Here is a 24,079-nt window from a genome sequence, read left to right as displayed (position 1 = left end):
TATTCCATTGTATAGATGTACTACATCTTCTTTATCCATCCGTCGATGGACATTTAGGTTGCTACCTTGTGCTGGCTGTTGTAAATAGTGCTGCTATGAGCATTGGGGTGCGTGTATGTTTTCAAATATTATACTCTTTCAGTGAAAGTTTACAACTTCATGGATGATGGTGAACTCAAACCTTCAGTATTAACTTTGTTGAGAAGTGAAAGGAACCTTCCTCTCCATAAAGATAGAATAATATTAATATAATAATAAGCATTTGCTGTGCTATGTGCCTAGTATTGCATTTAATGCCCACAGTGATGTAGGAAGAGCCCCCGTAATAACAGAGGACACTAAGGATGACAGAGGTTAAATAAATTACCCCAGATCACAGAGCCTGTGACTGGGGTCACTAGACTCCCATGCATGGCACACAGCTCATGACCACGCCTCGCCTCCACACTGCCTCTCAGGGAGACCGAGAAGACCATCCATGCTGGTGAGGGATTCAAAGTAGCTCAAGTGTGATGTGCAGGTTAATAAAGAGTAAGGAGGAATGTGTGTGCTTTTATAAGCTTGTCAAGGACAATTCAGGATCATGGTACCCACTTTGAAAGAACAGGGTCTCTAAGGGAGGTTTAGGCAGAAGGGCAATTGCAGCAAAGAAGGAATAAGAAAAATCTTAGATAGGACCAAAATGCGTTATCTTTATCATCTAGGTTTTCTCTTTTAATATTCTCTTTGAAAGTGGTGGAGGGCTTCCCTGGTGACGCAGTGGTTGAGAGTCCGCCTGCCGATGCAGGGGATGCGGGTTCGGGCCCCGGTCCGAGAAGCTCCCACATGCCGCGGAGCGGCTGGGCCCATGAGCCATGGCCACTGAGCCTGCGTGTCCGGAGCCTGTGCTCCGCAACGGGAGAGGCCACAACAGTGAGAGGCCCGCGTACCGCAAAAAAAAAAAAAAAAAAAGTGGTGGAGCGCTTGGAATTTAATAAGTAAGTAATATATTGGGTAAACACATTGATACTATCTGAGCAATATCAATGCTTGTGTAATAGATGGAGTGAGAGAGGACGAAGATTTTGGGTTCAATGGCTGCTGTTTACATTGAATGATTTGCTTTCCTTCTTTGGGTCTAGTTTCCTAAAAAGTACACTGGTTGGTCCAAATCAACCCACTAGATTCCAAAACCCTGTAGAAGACCTTAGGGATATAAAGATAAAGATGTACTTCTTCCCTCAGAGAGATCTTTAGGAACTCCTTACCTCTTAAATTCTGTGACTCATCATCAAGGTGAAGACTAATTGGTTGTTGTGAATTATTTGAACATTCCTAGCTACAAATGACATAAAAAATTATTCATATGAAGAATCAGCAATAAAAATTTAAATAAAGGGTTATGGTTGGTAGTATACACTTTGATGTCCATCAAATTCATGGTTTACAAGGCCCACTCTTTCTGGCTTGTGATGTAACCAGACATCTCAAAGATATAACATAGCAGTGAGACGATGCTTATGTGAATATATTATATTTTTATGAAATGCAATGCATTATTCTACTAAAAAGAAACCATCTGAAAATGAGTCCTGTAGATTCTAATTTCTGTACTGTGCTAGGAATACTAGTGAATTCTTTTTCTCCCACAATTTGCATTTTCTCTTACAGCGTGGAAGCAAAATAAGCCTCTTTGTTTGCACTGGTTTCAGAATTAAATTAGTTTGTATATTTGTTCTCTCCTCCTCTTCCTGGATTTGGTTTCAAAGTAAACAGTTATTTTCATTAAATTCTCTTTTATTTGGATTTAGCTCTTTAGTTACTGGACTTATTCTGGGTGGCTGTCCCTGTCTTATTTTTCACTAAGGTATCCGTTCACTGTTTTAAATGGCATTTAATTGGTTCACTTCCATTTTCTATTATTTACCTCACTCTGTGGTACTATGATTTCTTTAGCTAGATCTCACCCCTGCCATGGTCTGATATTTTAAAGGTATTTTTTTAAGTACTTAAATGCCATACGGGGTTGGTAAGATAGGAAAAAAATGATCATCAATTTGATGTTTAATGAATGTGGACAAATTACAGGGAAGAAACAAAAATGACATTCATCCCAGAGATTGTTTTCAAAGTTAATGGTAAACGTGGAGTCTTGAGAAACAGCAGGAATTACCTTGTTTAGAAAAACCAAAAATGTTGACTTTTTTTTTTTAGATTAACCTAGAAATGACCTCTGACAGAAAGAAAACCAGCCATACTTTTCAATTTCAAGAGAAAAGCTCTAAAAAGTTATTTCTACGTAATAAAAAAGTACAGTAAGATTCTAAATTCCCACAGAAACTCTTCATCTACCTTATAACACATCGAAAGCCATCAAGGGCCTATTGGCCAGCACTAATAAAGTTTTGCGGGCGTTTTTGATGGTGTGTGTGGGGCAGGGGAGTAAAGAGGGGGAGTTTTAGGGCTGCGGGAGGGGGAGAAAATTAGTTCTCACTAAGTTATAGAAGAAAATATAGGAAGATTTTTAAAATTTGTTCCAATAATTCATTTAACAAATGTTCATTTAACAACTCTTAGGGTCTGAGTATTGTTCCAGGGGATGAGACTACAGAAGTGAACAAGAAAAAGGAAGTTCCTGCCCTCTTGAGGATTACATAACAGTGGGGAAAAGAGGAACAACAGCAAATATACATAAAATAATTCAGCAGGGCTTCCCTGGTGGCGCAGTGGTTGGGAGTCCGCCTGCCGATGCAGGGGACATGGGTTCGTGCCCCGGTCTGGGAAGATCCCACATGCCGCAGAGCGGCTAGGCCTGTGAGCCGTGGCCGCTGAGCCTGCGCGTCCGGAGCCTGTGCTCCGCAACGGGAGAGACCACAACAGTGAGAGGCCCGCGTACTGCAAAAAGAAAATAAATAAATAAATAAATAATTCAGCAAATATTAAGTGCTATGAAGAACAAAGCAATCGGATAAGAGTGACTGGGAGTTGATAAGGTAGTTAGAGAAGGTCTTTCTGAGAAGTATCAGTTGGGTAGAGACCTAAAGAAAATAAGAGGCTGAGGAATAAACAGTAGGTACAAAGGCCCTGGGGCAGGAGAGGGTCTGGCCTGTATTCAAGGAACACAGGGAAGCTAGTGAGCGATAATATGCTTGATAATAGATTAGGTCACAGAGGTGGAAAGGAGAAAGCCTATACAAATATGATGCAAGATCAAAAAAATTTAAACAAATGATTGGTAAATTTGACTATAAAAAGTTTAAAATTTCTGCATAGCAAAAACTACCATGAACAAAGTGAAAAGATAAACAGCAACTTGGGGGAACATGGTAATTCATGTCACCCAAGGGCTGGTATCTTTAATGTATTTTTTTTGTAAAGAAATTTCTTTATATCAATATGAAACGATAATCCAACAGAAAAATAAGTGACCAAAGAAAATGAAGAGAAAAAGCAATTGTAATGCCTTTTAAACATATTAAAGGATGTTCAACCTTACTTATAATGAGGGAAATTCAAGTTAAAACCACACTGGGATGCAATTTCTTACCCTATCAGATTGGCAAGGATCCAAGCATTTGATCTTAACGCCATCTAAAAGTTTGAGCCTTAGAGAGCCAGACGCAGTCATGTATTGCTCTTGGGAATGTAAACAGGTACAGCCTTTACAGGGAAAGCTTCAGCGGTAACCATCAACATTTTAAACACCCATATCTTTGACCCAGGAGTTTGACTTGTAAGATTTTATCCAACAAATTTCTCTGCACGCATGCTAAATGAATTATGTACAAGGATATTCACTGTGACGTTATTTGTAATAGCAGGAAACCACAGGACATGTTGAGTAGTGAGAAATGAATTAGAAGGGGGGGTGGAGTCTGATTATGAGTCTCTTTTTAAACTTGAACCTTTGGAAGTTCTTGGGCAGGTAAAATGAGAACAGGCTGTGTTTAGAGCAACTTGTGTGTCATTGATTTCATGTCGGATTGGGTACGTGTGGGATCTCGGTGACAACTTCAGTGTCATCCAAAGAGTTCTGATGGCACTCAGTGGGGGTTACCAGGGGTGGTCATGGGCGGAGCTGCCAAGGGGGCAGAGACCAGCTTATGAAAGGCCTTTCTTATGCCGGGCTAAGAGGTTCACACTTTACCCTGAAGGCACTGGCAACCTTTAGAGCAAGACGGTGACCTCATCAGATTTGCATTTTTAAAAGACAGCTCTGCTGGCAACGTCAGGAAAGAGATTACAGAGCAGCAAAGCCAGACGTGCGGACAGTGATTAGTGTGAAGAATAAGAAATATAGTCCGGAGAGAGATACATATTCTGCCTGTTCGGCTGTTCTTATGAATCAAAATTCTACAAGTGAAAATGTCTTCACTGTAGAATTGCCTTAAAAATAAAAAACAAAACAAATTTTTTAAACTCTGTCATTTTGGTGGTTTCAGGGAGGAAGACATTTGTTAAAATGTATTAAATTGCACACTTTAATATGTGCAGTTTGTGTTACATCAGTTATAGACCTACGGGGCTGTAAATTTTTTTAATTGAAATCGTCATTAATAAGAAAAAACAAAAGAGACTCTAAAAAGGGTGTGGACCTTCTGACTAGGGAAGTTCAGATTCTCTACTCTCAGGGCTATACTTTCTCCTGGTTATTCAGGTCCCATCTGCCTGCTGCTGTAGCGTATCCCTCAGTCCCCCTAGCTGGGCTGTCTTTCCAGGCCTCTCCTGAAACTCGGTCCTGTCCAAGATCTCACGAGCATTTTAATTAATTGATTTGAATGAAAGCAAAGGTCATGTATACTCCGTGTGCCCATCACCAGAAAGCTACAGTGCAAAGCAGAGCCTTCTAATACTTCCAGGTCATGATAGGCTCATAAAAGAGCCTGCATATAAACACTGAAGCAGGATTTCTAGTAGTAGTAGGAGTAGTATTGATGGGTAACTGGGTGCCAGTGAATGAATTTACCACGGTGCTTTTTAAATTGCTTGATTTTTTTTTTTAATGCTTTTGTCTGCTTCTCTGTGGGAAAAATATCTTGGTTAAGCTAAAACAACGGTGCTGCAGGTTTAAGAACGAGTAAGCATTGCTTCTAAAGGAAAGCAAAGTGGGCACTATGGACTTATGATAAAACAAGCAACTAGATTGTGCTTATAGATTTCATTTTTCAAAGAGTAGATTATTAGGACAAATTTAAAAGACTTAATGAGAACTCTGAAAGCACATGTTATTATCTTAATTCAAACTTCCCTCAAAGAAAGAAAAAACTTTTTTTAATATTCATGTATTTCATCTTTGTCAGTTCAAAAAGATTCTAAACGTCATGAAGTTGGCAGCCGTGGACTGCTTCTGTGCCGACACCGCCCACAAATACGTAGTGACGCAGTGACACTCTTTGGCACATAACAAATATTCGTTAGGTTAAGTTGAGTTTATTTCAATTGAATTTTCATTTTTTTCTAGCTTTATCATGATGTAATTGACATATAACATTGCATAAGTTTAAGGTGTACAACATAGTGATTTAATACATGGATATGTAGCAAAATAATTATCACAACAAAGTTAGTTAACACATCCATCACTTCACACAGTTAGCATCTGTGTGTGTGTTTAGATGTGGCGAGAACTTTTAAGATTTACTTTCTTAGCAACTTCCAAGTATTCAATACAATTTTGTTAAGTATAGTCACCAGGCTGTACAACACATCCCCGGGACTCATTCATATCACTGGAAGTTTGTACCTTTTGACCACCTCAATCCATTCACCCCACCCTCAATCCGCAGTTGAATTTCCAAAGTTATTTCTACTCTATTGTTACTTACAAAGAAGATTAATAATATCTCTCTCTTTTTTTTTTTTTTTTTTTGCGGTACGTGGGCCTCTCACTGTTGTGGTCTCTCCCGTTGCGGAGCACAGGCTCCGGACGCGCAGGCTCAGCGGCCATGGCTCACGGGCCCAGCCGCTCTGCGGCATGTGGGATCTTCCCGGACAGGGGCACGAACCCGTGTCCCCTGCATCGGCAGGCGGACTCTCAACCACTGCGCTACCAGGGAAGCCCCAATAATATCTCATTTTTTTTTAAAGTGTTTCTCTTCTTGCCTCCCCTAAAAAACATTTTGAAAATCATTCTCTTCCAGGTTAAAATCGATAGTATTCAACCATGTCATTTCTGATTTTACATCTCCTTTTTTCAAAAAATAAATTTAGAAGATATATCTAATCATATGAAATCCTACTTAATATTTATATCCTAGAGGAACAAAACCTTCGGGAATCCCTGCAGCAAGATAGTTTCAATCCAGTGCCATCCAGAGATCAGAGAGAACGTCTGGTTTTTTGTGTCAGAGATTTTGCTCTTCATAAAGTCAAGTACTTAGAGAAAAGTCCAGATCTTTACCTTCTTCCAGACCTGCCCTCTACCTCCCTCTCTCTCGTGCTCGCATCCCAGGAGAAACATATCTGAATCTGAGGCTAGCTGCTGTGCATTCGGTGTACTGTAACGCTGTATCCAAACACAGTGCAGGCTTAGAACAGTCCTTTTTGTATGTTCCCTTTAGGGCAACGTTTTATTTTTTCCTGACGATTACAGTTGTTGGAAACAGGGGTTACGTCAATAATGTTAAATTTGTCAAATATTAATTGACTAGGGTTCTGAATAATTTGAGTCCTGTCAAATAAATTATAGGAAAAATATCTGAGTATTTTGTAAATATGGTAATTTGGCTGCTCCAGTTTTCTATTGCTACAAAATAAATTATCCCCAAATTTAGCAGTTTAAAATAACAGCCATAGTAATGTAAACCACAGTACAGTGGATCAGGAATTTGGGAAGACTCAGCTGGCTGATTCTTCTGCCCCATGTGGTGTTGACTGGGGTCACTAGGTGGTAATCAGCTGGCAGATGGGCTGGTCTAAATGGCCTCACTCACACGTCTGGCACCCTGGCAGGCGTCTCAGTCCATTGGAGCTGCTAAAACAAAAGTATCATAGACTGAGTGGCTTAAACAGAAAACATTTACCTCTCACAGTTCTGAATGCTGGGAAGTCCTAGATCAAGGCAGATTCTGTGTCTGGTGAAGCCTGCTTCCTGATCCACAGATTGCCATCCTCTCACTGTGTCCTCACATGATGGAAAGGACAAGGGAGCTCTCTGGGTCTCTTTGATAAGGGCACTAATCCCATTCATGAGGACTCAGCCCTCATGACCTAATCACCTCTCAAAGGCCCTACTTCCAAATACCTTGGGGATTAGGTTTCAACACATAAATTACGGTGAGGACACAAATATTTTGTTTATAACAGCAAGGGTGGCCAGAAATCTGGGCCCAGCGGGGACTGTTCCCTGGAGTGCCTGTATGTGGCCAGCCCAGCATGATGATCTCAGAGTAGAGTCTCACAAGAGAGAAAGTAGAAGCTGAAGTCTCTTTAACTACCTGCTCTGGAAACTGACAGCATCCCTTCCACTGTATGCTAATAGTCACAGCAGTGACAGAGCCCACCCAGATTCAAGGGGATGGGACATAAACCCCACCTCTCAATGGGAAGTGAGTCAAAGACTTTGTAGTGATCTTTAATGGGCAAAGGGACCCATTGTGAGAAAATAATACAGTTTTGTATCTCTCGGTAATGAACGCATCCATCAAAAAGCAGTTATTATCAAAACATTAATTTAACATACAAAAGAACACCAGCTATACATCTTAAAGCCATCCTTGTGCCTTCTACTCCCTTACTCCTCACATCAGTTGCTGGCAATACTTCCACCAAAATATCTTGCCAGTTTGTCACCTCCTTTCTGCTTCCCCTGCCCAGAGATAGTGCCTTATAGTAGCTAACCTTTGTTGTATGCCAGCCATTGTGCTAACTACTTTACAAGAACCATCTCATTGGATTTCCTAATGTACCACGATTAGGTAGAGATGGTCATAATCTCTACTAAATACATGAAGAAAATGGGCCTCTGTGTATTAAGTGACACATATTATCTCTCAGGCATTTAGTGGACAAACCCAAATGGAAAGCCAGGCACCTGAGTCCATCTCACCAGAGTCAGGTTTCCTCACTCCCAACCAGAAAGTGCATGCTGATGTGAATGCCTTGACCCAGAGGTGTAGCTTTACCTGCAGGCTTTGAGGGGACACCTTCTTGCTGAGCTGCTATACATGTCTCTGGTATGCTAACAGGGTCATCCCATCTCTCTGTGCATCAGAACCTCATGCTGAGATACCAGTTACTTCTAATCCATCCAAATGTCATTCTGCATTTAGAAACAAAAGTTATGTATACTGCTTGAGCAAGACAGTAGTCCTTTGCTTAAAGAGAAACAAAACGTGGACAGCACAGGAGATGTGTATAGAAAGGACCAGCTGATCATTAGCTGACATTCTAGAACTGCCCTGGTTTAATTGGCAATAGATAACAGCTCCAAGAGCACAGTTAAAAATAAAGTTCCAAATATTTCAAAATGTAAATGGCAGGAAGATAATTAAGATAGCGCAGGATGGCAGCCTCTGGAGGAAATTATGGCCGTTGTTGTGACTTAATTGGTTTCAGAGAAACTTACTGACTACCGCCTTGGTGTCTTAAAAGTATTCTGTGTTTGCTTTGGAAGGAGGGAGAGGCATGGCTTCCCCCAGCCCTAAAGGAGAGAAAAGGTTCTCCTGACACCTGGGGAGCTTAACTGGTGACAGACTTGCCCAGCAGGTGGGAGGCAAACTGGCCAAGCAGGGATGCGCTTGTCTGCTCAGTGGACGCAGATGGACCACGCACACCCTCTTGCCATCTGGGGTCTGGGGTCCGAGGAAGAGCCACCATCCGCTTGCAGGCCTGTTCCAAGTCCCAGGGCTGAGGACTCTGGCCTTCCACTGCCACTTTCTCACCTTGTAATGTGTCTAAACTAGATTCTTAAAGGCAGTTGCCGTGAGCATGACCCTTTATAGTGGAAATGCAAAATATTAGAGGAATTTTCTGAAAAGCTGCTTTTCTTTTTGTGACCCTGGGGGATCCAGTCACGTACATTTAGAACAATGGAACAGGGGAATCGATTGAGGGGAGGGGTGGTTATGTTATAAGAAGACATGTATTTTTTTTCTACTTATGGTCGTCGATATACCAGTTATTTGTGTAGGTTTATCTGGCCTTCTATCAATTAACTTATTTTCACAAAAAACTTTGAGTTGGAAAACTATGAGCCCAGAAAACCACTATTTACGTCCCTCTGCCAGCCTTCCTCTCAGTCTAACCAAAACCCTGCGTATACGTCCCTCTGCCAGCCTTCCTCTCATTCTAACCAAAGCCCTGCGTATGGCTATAGTCAGTGCGTACATGTGATTCTATCCAAATGTTTCCCACACAGTTTTATCTGAGCTTTTCCAGGAATTAGAAGAATGCATGTATTTCTTTATAAAAGCAATATAGTGCTTCAATATATTGGGGTACGTTTATACTAGTTAATGATTTATCAACAGGTAGTTTGATTGATTAATAAGAACTTCTGTAGTTGATCAGCACAGAGTCATTACTATTCTTTGTGTGTGGGGGGGTAAAAAACACATAACGTGAAATCCACCCTCTTAACAAATGTTTAAGCATACAATACAGTATCGTTAACTGCATGCACATTACTACTCTTAACGATGGTTCTGAGGTTTTGAGCCGATCTATATTGGCCTTTGAGTCTTCAAAGGAGACTCTAACTTTACTTATTAAAGTGATTTTTTAGTGTATTTTTTAAAAATTAAACCAGATAGCTTAAAGTAGCATATTCCGACTGGTGATTTAAATTAAAAGAAAAATAAAGACATATATCTACATCTAAAAATGTATCACCTTAAATGAGTTTGTATAACAAAGCAAATGAATTGAGATAAAGAACGGAAATTCAGGGCCAACCAGTTTGAGTAAATGTGGCCATTTGATTACACGTTTAAGATACAGGATCATCAGTAGGATGGCCATTTTCCAAGGCCAAGCAGGCAACTGCTTGGGAGAGGGTCACCCTTTTCATGGTTGGAGTCAAAAAAGAAGAGCTGAGTTTGCAGACCCCAGAAGCTAAAAGGTGAGCTCTGTGGTGGGAGAGGAACAGGGAACCAAAAGATTGAAATCACCAAAGAGAAGTTCCTTGACTTTGGGATACGAATCGAACAGCTTTTTGCCAGACTTACTGGAATGTCCGGTAGAGAAGGGACTGTTTTAATTTAAAGAAGAGAACCTTCTCAGAGATATTTTAGACCCCATCATTTCCAACTGTGACAGTCTGCTGAGTCCTTCTGATCCAACCCAAAGCTCGTCCTTTTTGCCCAGAGCACTCCTGCCTACAGACTTCCGGTAGAGCTAATGTTATTACTACCATAACTCAACCCATTCGTGTTGGATAAATATACTGTGATAGACCAGTACTCTTTGTATAATGATTTATGCAAATACTTGTCTAAAACACACAATTAAGTATCCCATAGTTATCAGTTCCTTTAACTGCATTTGTTGGATAATTCCATAGGACCAATTCTTTTTCCTGTACAAAGATTCCTTGTTCTTCTAGCAGAATACACCCGTCTAGAGAAACTTGCTCATTCATCATAATTAATCTGCATCAAAAAGCCTGTTGGAAAGTCTAACAGTAAAGGGGATTATTTTTTATAAATACACAACATAGATATAAAGATATAAAAGAAACAGCACAGCTCTCAGGCCACCTTTTAAAACCTTAAAGGAAAAAACATCTTTAATATGAAAATACTACAACCAAACAAGGTGCATCCTCTGTCCATATTGCCAGATAATTAGGTCATTAAGATCCAGAGAAATGACTACTTTTGTTATAATATCCTGACGTAACATACACAGATAGATCTGCATTAAGGGAAAAATCAGCAAATTTGTTGTTCGAGTTTTTTATGAGTCCTTGTTCACACTTAGGTTTTTCATGTGACTCGTGTCCATAAGTAAAATATGGGACCGAGTACGGGGGATAGGGGTGGGATAGCGGGACCTCCCTGACGCTCAAGTGCTGCCCTGGATGCTTTTAGTCTCGTTCATTGCATAGGGAGGAGACCAAAGACCCCGTTATGAGGTCTGGCTGGGAAAGCCAGTTGATAGTATAAAAGCTGATGTGTACAAAGCCTGATGTTCTTTAAAAATGTGACTCTGCTTCCCAGACAGCACCTTCTTATAAAAATTCATCTATCTTGAAAGGTTTCTCACGTGCCTAATTCATAACTACTTATAACCCTGAAGAAATTTTGATGGTGACACTTGGTTGAGCATGGTAGGGTATGTAATAAATATAAAACTTGGTTTCCTCGCACTAATACTAAAAAGCAGCTGCTATAAACAGCATGTTACATTAATAATATATTACATTTAGAAAGCAGATTGTACGGTATATGATAGCTGTATAGTGTATTTTCAGTTGCATTCTTAAAATATTCATGTTCAAAGGAAAAATAAACACAGGGCATATACTAAACTGTTTATAGTGTTATTCTGGGAAGTGGGATTGTGGGTGTATTTCTCTCCTTCATTTTTCTTTTCTGTATTTTCTAAGTGTCTGATAATAAACATGTATTATTTTGAAAAGGGACAGCGTTTTAAGATTGGCTCCCAAGAGCTTTATGTGAGGGCTGGGCTTTTCTGGTGGCACAGTGGTTGAGAGTCCGCCTGCCGATGCAGGGGACATGGGTTCGTGCCCCGGTCCGGGAAGATCCCACATGCCGCGGAGTGGCTGGGCCCGTGAACCATGGCCGCTGAGCCTGCGCGTCCAGAGCCTGTGCTCCGCAACGGGAGAGGCCACAACAGTGAGAGGCCCTCGTACCCGAAAAAAAAAAAAAAAGTGAGGGCTATTGCGTCTACATGTTAAAAGTCTAGGCTGCCCCATCTAATATGGTAGCCACTGGTCCCAAGGGGATATTTTTAATTATATTTAGATTAGTTAAAGGCAAATTACTTTGTTAACCATTTAATTCTTCAATCACATTAGCCACATTTCAAGTTTCAATAGCCACATTTTCATCATCACAGAAAGTTCTAGTTGTCAGTCCTGGTGGAGACAAGTTACCAAACTGTGTCCTGGATGCTAAGAACAAAACTGGGCCAGTTTGCAGAGGAATGGGCATATTGCCTCGCATGCTACTCACCGTAGACACCGGGAGACTCTTCATCCCAGGTCCCTTTTATGCACCTCTCTAATCTTTGGCCCAGTAAGCTCAGAGATTTTTCCAACAGCCATCCAGCTGCTTAGTGGCAGGGTTGGGAACCCAGGGCAACTCACTCCTAATTCACAGCTCTTGCCTCCATATCACTATTAGCATCTTCTCCAGAAAACTAAAGCTTCCCAAGCAGTACTTTAGTTCAGTTCAATATAATTTCATAGACATTTCTTGCAAGCTTACAATGCAATAAGCACCATAATAAGCCTTGAATATGCAAAACCAAGTAAGAGAAGTTTCTCTATTCCCAGAGTGTGTCAAAGTGTTAAAAACAGAAAGGCTAGTGGGAAGCAGCTGCGTAGCACAGGGAAATCAGCTCAGTGGTTTGTGACCGCCTGGAGGGGTGGGATAGGGAAGGTGGGAGGGAGGGAGACGCAAGAGGGAAGAGATACGGGAACATATGTATATGTATAACTGATTCACTTTGTTATAAAGCAGAAACTAACACACCATTGTAAAGCAATTATATTCCAATAAAGATGTAAAAAACAAACAAACAAACAGAAGGGCATGCTAGGTAGAGTGACAGCACCAAGCAGGGACAGGTCTGTCCTTCTTGGGAAATCCAGAAATGCTTCATACACGCAGATATGCTTAAATTGGGTCTTGACGATAGCAAATCCCCCAAACTCTCACATTTACACGTCTTCAATATTCTCAGTTTTCTCCATACTCCAGAATAAAAGAGGTTAACTCCCCTTTTGAACCTGACCTGATTTTTCTTTAACGTCACTTGAAAGAGTTAGGTATATTCAACTCTCTTAATTTGAACTTATTTTCTCATTTTCAGGCCTGGTTCTATATATGTAAAATAATTTTAAGCCTTCAAATGAAATAAAATAAAATACTCCTGTAAGACTGAGTCATCAATTCCATTTTGAACTACATAAAAGCAAATACAGAATTTGAATGAGTGGTCATTTTTCAGCCGGTCATGTGGGAAATGTTTAAACGCAGGTTAGAAGCTGGGGTTCCCAGTTCTCAAATAAATCACGTTCCTGTGTTTTAACAGATGCAATGCTCTTGGTGGCAGAGCGACTGGAAGGACCATTCAACATTGAGTCGGTCATGGACCCAATAGACGTCAAGATCTCTGAAGCCATCATGAACATGCAAGAGAACAGCATGCAGGTGTCTGCAAAGGTATTTGCCTTAGTCGTTTGTCTGCTAATAAAGAAAGTGCAGTAATCTGAAACTGAAGTAACTGGATATGTCGGCCAGGATTATAGATTCTAATACCTTGTCCGTGAGCTTTTTCTCTCCCGTGACAAGTTTGCTACTTCATTATAACTGTCTAACAAAATGGCATTGAGAAAGGAAGGAAGCTTTTAGTTTGCAGTTAATCATGAAGAAATTATTGGCTGCTAAAAAGTGTTGGAGAGCCCCAAGTATATTGACTAATCCCTCACATTTGTGAGCCATTTGGGGGGAATTTTCTTTTTGATGGTTGAAATTTCTGCACACCCTCACCCTGTTCTCACTCTCTAGGAACTTCTAATTACGTCTTCAGCTGCACAGACCAGGCACATGTTTTCTGTGTTTGCTTGTAAATTTTTAAACATTCCATCTGACTTCCTTTTGTAAGGCTATAATGGAACCCTCATTAATGAATCTTCAGAGGAAAACACCCCTTTGGATGAAGTCGAACACACATTTTGAAAAATAGTATATTTTTATAAATCCTAAGAGACGGGGATTCTGGGTTTGCAGCTGCAGAACACAAATATCAGAAGTACAATTTTTTTTAATTTTTTCAAAATTTTTATTGGAGTCTAGTTGATTTGCAACGTTATACTAGTTCCAGGTGTACAGCAAAGTGAATCAGTTATACACATACATATATACGCTCTTTTTAAAATTATTTTCCCATATAAGCCATTACCAAGTATTGAGTAGAGTTCCCTATGCTATACAGTAGGTTCTTATTAGTTATCTATTTTATACATAGTAGTGTGTATATGTCCATCCCAGTTTCCAATTTATCCCTCCCACCCTTACCCCCTGGTAACCATAAGTTTGTTTTCTACATCTGTGACTCTGTTTCTGTTTTGTAGGTAAGTTCATTTGTACCCTTTTTTCAGATTCCACATATAAGTGATATCATATGATGTTTGTCTTTCTCTGTCCGATGACTTCACTCAACATGACAATCTCTAGGTCCACCCATGTTGCTGCAGATGGCATTATTTAATTCTTTTTGATGGCTGCGTAATATTCCATTGTATATATGTACCACATCTTCTTCATCCATTCATCTGTCAATGGACATTTAGGTTGTTTCCATGTCCTCAGAGTGGGAGAGAATATTTGCAAACAATGTGACCGACAAGGGATTAATCTCCCAAATATATAAACTGCTCAGGCAGCTCAATATCAAAAAACAAACCAATCAAAAAATAGGTGGAAGATCTAAATAGACATCTCTCCAAAGAAGACATACAGATGGCTAAAAAGCACATGAAAAGATGCTCAACATCACTAATTATTAGAGAAGTGCAAATCCAAACTACAATGAGGTATCACCTCACACCAGTTAGAATGGGCATCATCAGAAAATCTACAAACAACAAACGCTGGAGAGGGTGTGGTGAAAAGGGAACCCTCTTGCACTGTTGGTAAGAATGTAAATTGATACAGCCACTATGGAGAACAGTATTGAGGTTCCTTAAAAAACTAAAAATAGAATTCCCATATGACCCAGCAATCCCACTACTGTGGTATATACCCAGAGAAAACCGTAATTCACAAAGACACATGCACGCCAATGTTCATTGCAGCCCTCTTCACAGCAGCCAGGACATGGCCCTGCACAATTTTTATTTGTCCCCACCCAGCTGAGAATAAATAGGACCTTCCTTAAGCAAAATTTAGAAGTTTGCAGTGAGTCTCTGGCCTTTTCCTTCATCGCCCCTTTTATCCACACTGATGACTACACAGTGCCCTTCTGTTCTTTCCACCAGTCTCCCTGTCCTGAAACACTAACCAAATCGGCATCCGTCCTTTCAACCTGATGACGGAGTGACTGCATTTTAATTGAAAGTCGTTCACACAGAAATATGTCAGGCAAAGAGTTACGTGTTTAGCTTTCTTCAGTGTTTAAAATCCTTTGTGGAACAGATTTCACATATAATCAAAGAGAAGGAGACAGGAGGTGGTAGGGAGGAATTGCCGAGCAGGAATAAATCCATGGAATCTGACTAGGTCTCCTTGGCCGAGTATGAATCAAACTAGCTTTGGGCTGAAAGTAGGGTGAGAAGGAATCTGGCCTGGGCCCCTTTCTCTCTCTCCTTGGGAGACAGATGGGCTGAGAGTTTCACAGGCCTAGTTTCGGGTTTTAGTGAGCTTGGGTTAGCCTGTGTAAAGAAGTATACTCCAAGGTGCTATCACCTATTGGGGAAATAGCACATTTGGGAGTTGCATGAAAAGCCATTTTCTTTCTTTCCCATGAAAGAAAAGCAATTATCTATCCCTCTCAAATCTATTGCCTAGAAACCAATTAATGTTGTTTTGAGAGGCCAAGTATCCCAGCAGTGCTTGAGTAACCAGGCTCGATAGTAACTGATGTTCAAATCAGCCCTAGAGAAGAGGACATGAAAACACAAAAGTGTCTGTGGTTTGAGAACATCACACACTCCTTAGAAGCAGAGCTTTCCATTGGTATGTGTGCATACGTGTTCAAGTCAACTTTTTCTATTAAAAATTCTCTAAGAGGTCAGATGGACTCTCTTTCGTACCAGAATGCGGATGAGACATTTTTATGGAAGTTGTCCAACCACATTATAATATTATGGCTGTTAATAAGGCATGCACTTTGAAAAAGACACCTTTCGTTGTAAGAAATATCTAAATCAAGAATAGAAATAATGGGAAATTCCCTGGCGGACCAGTGGTTAGGACTTGGTGCTTTCACTGCCATGGCCAAGGTTCAATCCCTGGTCAAGGAACTGAGATCCCACAAGCCGTGAAGTGTGGAAAGAGAAAGAGAGAAAGAGAGAGAGAGAGAGAGAGAGGGAAGGAGGGAGGGAGGGAGGGAGGGAAGGAAGGAAGGAAGAAAGAGAAAGAAAGAAAGAAAGAAAGAAAGAAAGAAAGAAAGAAAGAAAGAAAGAAAGAAAGAAAGAAAAGAAAGAAAAAGAAAGAATAGAAATAATGTAGGGCATGTAAGAGTACACTCATGACAGGATACAGTCTGAAGGATCATAAAACAGTAGTACCAAAAATCTCAACTAAGCTAAGCTCTGAAGGAAAGAGGGATGGGAGACAGGGTCTCATCTAGGGGACAGTGTGGAGAAAGGACCAAAGCCAGCCTTTAGTATGGTGGAGAGGTTGTTAATTAGGGGGTTGAAATTTGGATAACTTTAGCAGGAAACACCAACAGGATCTGCGGATGGAATGGACATGTTCTGAAAGAGGTTTTATTTCTTCAAGGGAATGGAATTTGGAAACATGTAGTTTCATTTTCCACATAAGCCACATCCATGAAATTATGCATGAACTAAAGTCTAAAATCTATATTCTAGCTAAGAACTGGACGGTTGAATTTTTCCTTTTGCCAAGGAGCCCTCAGTCATTGTTGATAAACAGTCTTATCAAATTTGAAATTCTGGATTTCCAGACTTTGCCTGGAGCATTCACATAACCAGCGACTTTGTTAATTTCTGATAGCAGAGCTTCCGGTGAGGCCAGAAGCTATTCCCTAATTGGGGGGGCCAGACACCCTGAGGGTTGTGAAGCTCACAAATTAAAATGACTTTTTACTCCAGGATACGATTGGCAACTTCTCCTTGGAAAATCATTTACCTTATTACAGCAGTTCCTGATGGAAGTCATTCCCAGAGGCACGTTGAGAAAAGCAGCAATGTTTATAACTACCAGCTCATATGGGTTGAACGCTTACTGCCAGGACTGTACTGTGCTTTACATGGTTTATATTATGTAATATTTATAACAGTGCTTGTGATGACATGGGTCTTCCCCCCTTATCTTCCAAATATGGAAACTAAGCCTTAGAAAAGTTAAGGAGCTTACAAAGGTCTCATAGTGTTTGAAGGATTACACAGAGGAGTGTCTGATTCCAGATCCCACGTTGCTCATCTCTGCATCTTAATGATGCAGGTGCCTACAGAGCCAATCCCACACAAGGGTGGGATTTAGTAAACATTCACTGAATAGATCAAGTATTAAGAGAATAGGGAGGGCCGGAGGGAGAGGCAAGAGGGAGGAGATATGGGGATATATGTATACATATAGCTGATTCGCTTTGTTATGCAGCAGAAACTAACACAGCATCGTAAAGCAATTATATTCCAATAAAGATGTTAAAAAATAAAAAGCAAAAAAAAAAAAAGAGAGAGAGAGAAAGTTCAATAGCCTTCAGTAAAAACCTGCCTGAGATGATAAGGAAACAGAGGCGGCAAAGCCAGGAGAATTCAAGTTGTCTGTCTTTCTCTCTGATTCCCTTTACGACTATACCCAGTACTTCCCACCATGCTAAATGCTAATGAAATATTTCTCTTATTAGCCTCATCATTCATTGCTTCCAACCTTTCCTAGAGCTTTAATAGTACAAAATATAAAAGTCTACTTTTTTCTCCCTTCTTCTATCTGAAGGCAGAGAGGAACACATCAGTTTCAGATATGAAATTCCTCTCCTCTAATTGCAGCAGTCCTCATCATATCTATAGGAGGGAACAGCTCATTTTTTTTATTGAGGTGTAGTTGATGTTCAATACTATGTAAGTTTCAGGTGTAGGAACAGCTAGTTTTTTGTACCTAATCAGTGAGATCCTGAATTACAGAGATTACAGATTAATGAAGAGAGCTATTCTCATCATGTGTGTTCAGTCTCAAATTTCAGATCTGTTTTTATAGGTAGAGTCACATCCTTTTTCCTTTCCCATTTAGCCCACAGCTAAGCTGTTTGAGGGTAAGGCACACGGATATTCCTTTCAAAAAATACATTGCCTATTCCAAGTTGTATAATCAAGTTACAATATTTTGGTAATAACATTATGGCATTTATTTCAAACTCTTGATTTGTGTGTCCTTTATATAATATTATATATATTATGTAATTTATAACATATATCATTATATTAGCATATAATATTATTTATATACATATTTTTAAGACTAGGGACAATAACATATTAAAATTTTTCTTGGTTTCTTTTTGCACAATCACTTAGTAACAATGACAATCATCATGGTTACCATTGGTGGAGTACCTACTATATTTCATTCAGTAAATAACCTTCATGTACCAGGCACAAGGAATATGGTAGAGGACAAAACAGATTCTCTGCCCAAGCATCAGTCTCTTTTTAGATGCCTTATATATTTATTTCAAATCCTACTGCAATCTTGTAAAGCCTTCATTTCCTCATTTTATAAGTAAAGAATGTTAAATTTAGAGAGATTAAGTTGCTTGTCTGCGGTCAGGCAACTAAGAAGTGGCAGAGCTGGGACTGCAGCCCAGAACTGTCTTATCCAAAGAAAAGGATTTTCCCAGCAAGCCACTGTTTCCTCAGTATGTATCTCCCCACCAGATGGACCAGATGTAGTGCAGCATTGGAGGAACCAGCCATCTAAGGGAAGACTGTTGCCTGAAGCCTGCTACTGATTATGATACTAATGATGAGTGTTTCTGACCAGTAGGGAAACCTACTGAAGAGAAACACAAGTTGTCAGTTCTTCAAGCCCCAACCAGTGCTTATTACGTTCACCAAGTTCACAATCTTCATCAATGACAGGAAAGGATCCTCATTATCCCACCACTTCTGTTAACCACCCAAATCAAAGGAGTTCTGAACTTTGCAGGTTTGAGAAAATTCTCCAAAGGAAAGGAGAACTAAACTTGCTGAGTGTCTCTGCCTGTGAATTTCAGATGTGTTGATAATCTCCTTTCTATCCTATCAGGGAAGATGAAACTGATCTCACTATATATAATTTAACTGTATTAGGAATAATTTCAAACCTAATCCAGGAAAAGATTGGTTTGTCAGATATAATCTAAATTAAGAAGGGAGACTTATTAAATTCCAATTGAAACCATCCATTCAATTAATACTTATTACAGACGAGGGTAGAACCCATTACAGAAGAGCAGCATGGCCTTCAGTTACTTAATTTTCTCCAGACAATTCTTTCCGAATCTACAGCTCAGATGAAGACGAAAAAAGCTAAGAGGACAGAAAGGAGAATGTAATAATTTCTGCCTTTAGCTAATGGGTCTTAGTTTCCTCATCTGTAAAGAGAGGGGTTAATGCAAATGTCCCCTTTCCAGCTCTATCAGTTTACATCTTTATGAACATTATCTCTTCAGTAATGATTAGGTTTCTTTTTCTAGCATTCAGATATTTTTCTTATCTCTGGAACTTTTTCCTTTCAAAGCATTCAGGTATAAATAATATCCTGGGAGTTCACATGGAAAAAATATCTTCCTTCAGATATAAGAACATTGATTAGAATTAGTTCAAATAAGTATATTTTTATTCCAATAGCATTTACCATTCCTTTCTTTGAGCCCCTGTGTTACGTGTGCCCTTCTTAAGGCAGTGGGCACATTATTCCTTGTGTTATGATTATTTGTATACTTGTCTTCTCCTTCCCAGAATTATACGTTATTTTACTCACTCTTACATTCTACAGAAAACCATTCTAACGTGCCATTTTACACATGGAAGCAACAATACATTTTGTCGAGTTGAATTCAGAACATGAAAGTATAATGCCAGAAAGACTTCAACAATAAGGAATAGAAAATACGTTAAAATATACTTGAAATTAGTCCTGTATTCTTTAAAATAGCATAAACGTTGCAAGATCAGATTTTGACGTCAGACAGCCCTGGGATCTGGTTTTTACTAGTTGTGTGAGTTGGGGCAAATTATTTCTCCGTCCAAACTCAATTAACTCACATTAAAAATGAGGAAGTAGTATTATCTACTCATAAAGTTGTTTGAGGGTAAAATGATATAATCCATGTAAAATGCTTAGCGTGGAATTTGTCAAATCAAAACTACTCATCAAGTTAAGTATTTTCATTGTTATTATGGAAAATGCCTATGCTACGTAAATTCTAAAGAGCTTTGACTCTGTGGTATTGCCTCATCCATGATGGTCTGTCAGCTTGTCACTAGCATCTAAGATCAGAAGAGCAGATTTGAGAGTCACACACCTGCATTTGAATCCACTCATGCATGGCATTATTTTCAGTGGCAGAGACTCACCTGGAAAGGGACATATATTTCTGCATGGCCTACGACATGGCACGTGGCACTGAATAAACATCTCATCAACAAGGCCTTTGGGGGAAAGTGGGCTTGAGGGCAGAGTGGAGTGGATGGAGGTGATGACAGCAGCCCAACTCTTGTCCATGCCTATCAGTGGCACTAATGCCAGCAGAGCAAAGGGTTTTAGAGGAATGTCAGCGGCCTCAGCCTAACCTCACATTATTCTTACATGAAGGGAATAATTGGCCTATTCCCTTGACAAGTGGTTCCGTCCCTTCTGCCTGATCTCTGAGAAAAAAGCACACGGCCCTTCACTTTATAAAGCTTTGAGTTCTATTTCTATTTCCTCTTTCGTTTTGAAAAGAGCAAGTTCTCAATGACTTCTAGATTCAGAATACTTTTTCTGTTTATTCAAATTTCAAAGCTAGTATTCTGCCCGCCAGTTCTCACTTATAATATTCCACCAAGAAGCAGTGACCTTGAAACATCTTTGATTCTTTGATTTCTTCATTTCTCTACAGAAAACCAGAATCTGTTTCTTTCCTGTGTGTTAACATCACTGGACCACAAAGCCAGGTTTTTCAGATGCTAGATACAAGGTGGAGAAAAAGACACCTTTTCTTATAAAGCAAAATGAAGGTTTGAAAAAGAATGCTTATGATGCATGTATAGGAAGTGCATCCAAAGCGAGATAGTTTTAACTTTCTTACCACGTAAAAGGTTTTTTTTTTTTAAAAAATGTTTTTTCTCCTTTTGATTATAAAGGGAAACTCCTGATTATCTCTAACCTTTGGAAATTTATCTTAAGATTTTTTTTCACTTTAACTTCAGGGCGAAAATGAGAAGATTACATTTAATGAAGTCTACTCAAGAATAAGTGATGGAAACTCACTTCACTTTTTAACACTCAGTGTGTTCTTAGAAACAGAGCAAGATACCCTCTTGCTTTCCTGAAAGAAAGTCTTCTTCCAACCTCCTCCTGCCTTGACAGAGGAGACACTGCTTCCCTAGAGCCATGCTTCCCATGGGCAGCAGACTACTGCATTAGAGGAACTTCAGTGGCCTCTGACCAGTTTCACAAATACACAGTTATCCCCGACTCTTAGCACTTTCCTTCTACTCGGGACTATGCGGTATGGTTTGATCCTGATGGAGTCATTACCCCAGCCAGCCTGTAGTTAAACGTGTGAAGGAGTTACCTCTGTGAGTTTATAGCAACTCGTTCTGCCAGAAAATTTGGAATTACATATGGCTTTCTGTGGGTCTTTTTTTCTAACACATTTTACTCCCCTCTTTTATTTTGCCTCCTTATCGTCCCAGAATATATCTTAAACATCCGCCAAATAGCTGAGATGCCCTTTGAAAATCAATCATTTCTTTATTAATACATGTAATCTGTTAACTAAACAGAATGTTTTTAAAACACGGGGTTCATGGGGATAGGTCACAAAAAGAGTTCTTGTGTAGAAAATTTGAAACAGCTCAGACACAATTTTCTGGGTTGGCTATAGCAAAGGTAGGAGTTTTCATCCCAAATCTCTCTCCAGCCCAGATTACTCTCCTGATTACACCTGTTTATCCAACTGCATGCTACACACGGGCACCCGCCACCTCAGACACACCTGTCCAAAACCAAGCTCACTGTCCTCCCATTAACCCTTCCTTCCCCAGGTTTCTCCATCCCAGAGAACGTCCCCCCCCTCCAGCTCTTGTGTCCTAGCTAGACACCCAGCTGACCCCTCAACTCCCCCCATCCCCTTGGCCCTCACAGTCAATCCATAATGAAACCCATTAAGCGGTCATTCTAAATTTCTTTTGAATCCATCCACAGTGGCTCCCCTAATTTTATCATCTCAGCACATGGATTATAGCCTCCTAATTAATTCCCTGCCTCTGGCTTTCCCCTACTCCAATCCACTCCCCACGCTGTAGCCAGAGGGATTGCTGAAAATGCAAATATGTTCACATTACTCCCCTGCTTAATATCTTTCCATGGTTCCCCGTTACCATTTGAATAAAACCCAGACACGTTCCTGCACGATGAAGTCCTCGGCCTGCCCCTCTGGATCCACCACTCACCACTCTCCCCACCTTAAATTATTCAGGTAACTGTTGAGCACTGATTGTCTGCCGAGCCCAGTGCTAGACGCTGTGGACATGGTGGTGAATAAAACCAACAACACAGCATGAGTCCTAGTAAGAGTTTTAGTCTAGGAGGTGAGAGAACCTCTGTGTGCACCAGACGTACAAATGGCCTGGGCTCTGTTGCTTGGAAGAAGCATCCTTTCTCATCTCTAAGTTTTTGCATGTGCTGTTGCTCCCCATCCTGAAACATTCTTTCTATCCTCCCCATTCCCCCACCCCAAATACACAGCATTCACCAGGCATAATCCAACTATTTCTTCACTTTCCTGGCAAGATTCAGTGTTATACTGGGAAGTGTTTGTACAACCAGCTCTCTGTGCAAAAAACATGCTAGTTTATAGTGTTTGCCAATTTCTGGGGTGTAAGTTTCAAGCTACCAACATGATGTCAACTGAACATAGTAGCAGACCACAATGTAACATTTTCCCCCTTACGGGTACACTTGGCATACTTGGCATACATAACCACAGGAGCATAAATAATGGTAAAATAATTAGGAAGTAATGAATTTTCAGTATATATTACCTTTGCTTTTAGTATAATTTATATGATTTTAAGTGTATACAATCTAACTTTTAATAATCACTCTGTTTAATGACTGGATTGCAAAATTCCTGAAAATTTAACACGTGGTCTTGTGAGCCGGTTCCAGCACATGGCTGCTCTCCTGAGATGCTTTCTCTGACTGTCCGGTCTGGGTTAGCTGCCTCTTGTGGGTGCTCCCATAGCATTTACTACATTCTACTCTAATTGCCTGATTTCTTGTCAGAACCCTCATGAGATCAGGGACATGTCCAGCTGACACATCCCCAGCACCTAAGTCTGGCCTTAGTGACACTCTACAAAGATTCGTTGAATAGTAGTTTGAATGAATGATACAGAGCCAGGCTGTTGAAATTTACACATGTATGTAAATTCTGCAAAGTGATCTTAAAGAATTGCTTTCAACCTTGTAAACAAAGAGCATATGAAATAACAATTTAGTGAGGCCAACAGAGTTAGGGTTTTTTTCTCCCCACACTCAAAATATGTTTTGTTCAGCTCCTTGTCACTCCTCCCTGCTCACCATTTTGGAGGCAATAGCAAGGTGTTCTGCTGTTGAAGGAATGCAGAACCTTCCGGGAAAAAAAATCATCTTCTCCAGCAAATGGAAGGAATTTGCTTTTATTGAAGAAATGATTTTAGGAAGTATGCAACCCATCTGACAGATTTTTCTGAAAGCAAGCTGCATAGGCATCAGGAGTAGATGTTTAAATCCTTGAAACCGACACAATCACTGGCTTTTGAAAACTGAAGCCAATGAATGCAAAGTAGCCAAAACCAAAAGTGCTAACTTGACTTGATTCAGTCCAACCCAGAATTCTCTACACAGAATCCTGGACCCATCCAGGGACTCTGAGTTTGCTAGAGAGCTTGGCCAAAGGACCACTGTAATCAATCTTTAAGGAAACAAAAGCATGAATCAGAGAGCAAAGAAAAAGAGAGGAAGAGATGGAGAGAGGAAGTAGGGGGAGA

At 40.1% G+C, this 24,079-nt stretch overlaps 1 protein-coding gene across 1 annotated transcript in view; it reads left to right on the top strand.

Moving 5' to 3' along the window:
* The window catches only part of GPC6 (glypican 6), a 1,075,997-nt gene that overhangs the window by 948,214 nt on the left and 103,704 nt on the right, over positions 1-24,079 (top strand). Inside the window, exon 5 of the mRNA XM_067712922.1 lies at positions 13,201-13,331. Within this exon, the coding sequence (XP_067569023.1) occupies positions 13,201-13,331 (131 nt within the window). The remainder of the gene's footprint in view (positions 1-13,200; positions 13,332-24,079) is intronic.

This window comes from Pseudorca crassidens, chromosome 18, assembly GCF_039906515.1.
Source record: "Pseudorca crassidens isolate mPseCra1 chromosome 18, mPseCra1.hap1, whole genome shotgun sequence".
Classification (NCBI taxonomy): domain Eukaryota; kingdom Metazoa; phylum Chordata; class Mammalia; order Artiodactyla; family Delphinidae; genus Pseudorca; species Pseudorca crassidens.
Note: the sequence above shows the minus strand (reverse complement) of the source record. Positions and strands in the feature narration are given on the sequence as shown.